A 1,070-nucleotide genomic window follows, 5' to 3' on the forward strand; every position below is an offset into this window, starting at 1 on the left:
AAATTAAAACACACACACACACATATATATATATATATGATTTTTTAATTTTTATTTCCTCTTCTCTAAAAACTTTCCTTTCTTAAGTTAATTTTCTAAGAATTTTTCAACTAACTTTAGGTCATATTCTTTTTTCTAATTTCTTGCAAATTGCTGAAAATTTCTTGCCAAGTTGCTCATTGCCTTTTTACCCATGTTTTTTTTAAAGGTCTTAAAGGTTTAAATGCTTGTAAAAGGCATCTGAATACAGCACAAGAAAACTGATGTCGATCCAGGTTTCAAAGGGTTAACCCACATGTGAACTTATAATCTTTTTCATGTGCACACGCTGTACCTGGCATGATGATAAAGGATCCCTGGGGCTCCATGGCAACCAAGCACACGCTGAGGATGCTGGGAGTGTCGGAGGCGGAGATGCCACACATTCGGCACATTTCCTTGAGACGGCGACTCAGCGACTGAAGGTTTCTCCTGCTCAGCAGAATACTCCAGTCTGAAACATCACAAGAGGATGAGTGAACACTCGAATGTCATGAATGTTGTACGTTTTGTGGTCACGAGAAAAAAAAAGCATGATAAAAATAGCTCTCCTCACCTTTTAACTCTCCGTGACCTATCCTGCCCAGTCGGCCAATCACCACCCTCCAAGGGACTGATGTCATCTGCACAAGTCCCAAGCACCAATCCCACAGCTTCTGCAGGCCGAGCCGTCGCACAGAGCCCTTTTTCCTCCGCGCCCTGAGGGACATGCATCGACTCAGGTCAAAAACACTTTTTCAAAGTATTCAGAACAAACATTAAAAGAAGTGCAATGAGGCAAGAAGTAAAGTATCAGGGTTCATATGCATTTTTTACTCATCATTTTCCATAACTTTGAGGCAAATTGTAATTCTCTGAAATGACCATCAACACTCCTTATCGGTTCTTTTTCATTACTATGTATCAGCTATTTTAACAAATGCATATTTAAAAGTGAATATATTATTTTGAAAAATAATAAGTTAAGAACAGTATTAGAACTGAATATTGATATATAATGTAGGGACTGTTTGTTAATTTTTTGTTTGTTT

The 1,070-nt window shown here is 37.9% G+C and overlaps 1 protein-coding gene across 1 annotated transcript; it reads right to left on the bottom strand.

Annotated features, from left to right (window-relative positions):
* Window positions 1-295: 295 nt before the first annotated feature.
* On the bottom strand, window positions 296-749 carry LOC121964857 (mediator of RNA polymerase II transcription subunit 13-like; the record flags this gene model as incomplete). The annotated part of the gene is made up of 2 exons (XM_042515042.1): window positions 596-749; window positions 296-493 (listed from the first exon to the last, which is right to left on the bottom strand). Coding segments are annotated over exons 1-2 (352 nt in total), but the record flags the coding sequence as incomplete, so codon positions are not given.
* Window positions 750-1,070: the final 321 nt, after the last annotated feature.

This window comes from Plectropomus leopardus, unplaced genomic scaffold (assembly GCF_008729295.1).
Source record: "Plectropomus leopardus isolate mb unplaced genomic scaffold, YSFRI_Pleo_2.0 unplaced_scaffold17506, whole genome shotgun sequence".
In the NCBI taxonomy this organism is placed as follows: domain Eukaryota; kingdom Metazoa; phylum Chordata; class Actinopteri; order Perciformes; family Serranidae; genus Plectropomus; species Plectropomus leopardus.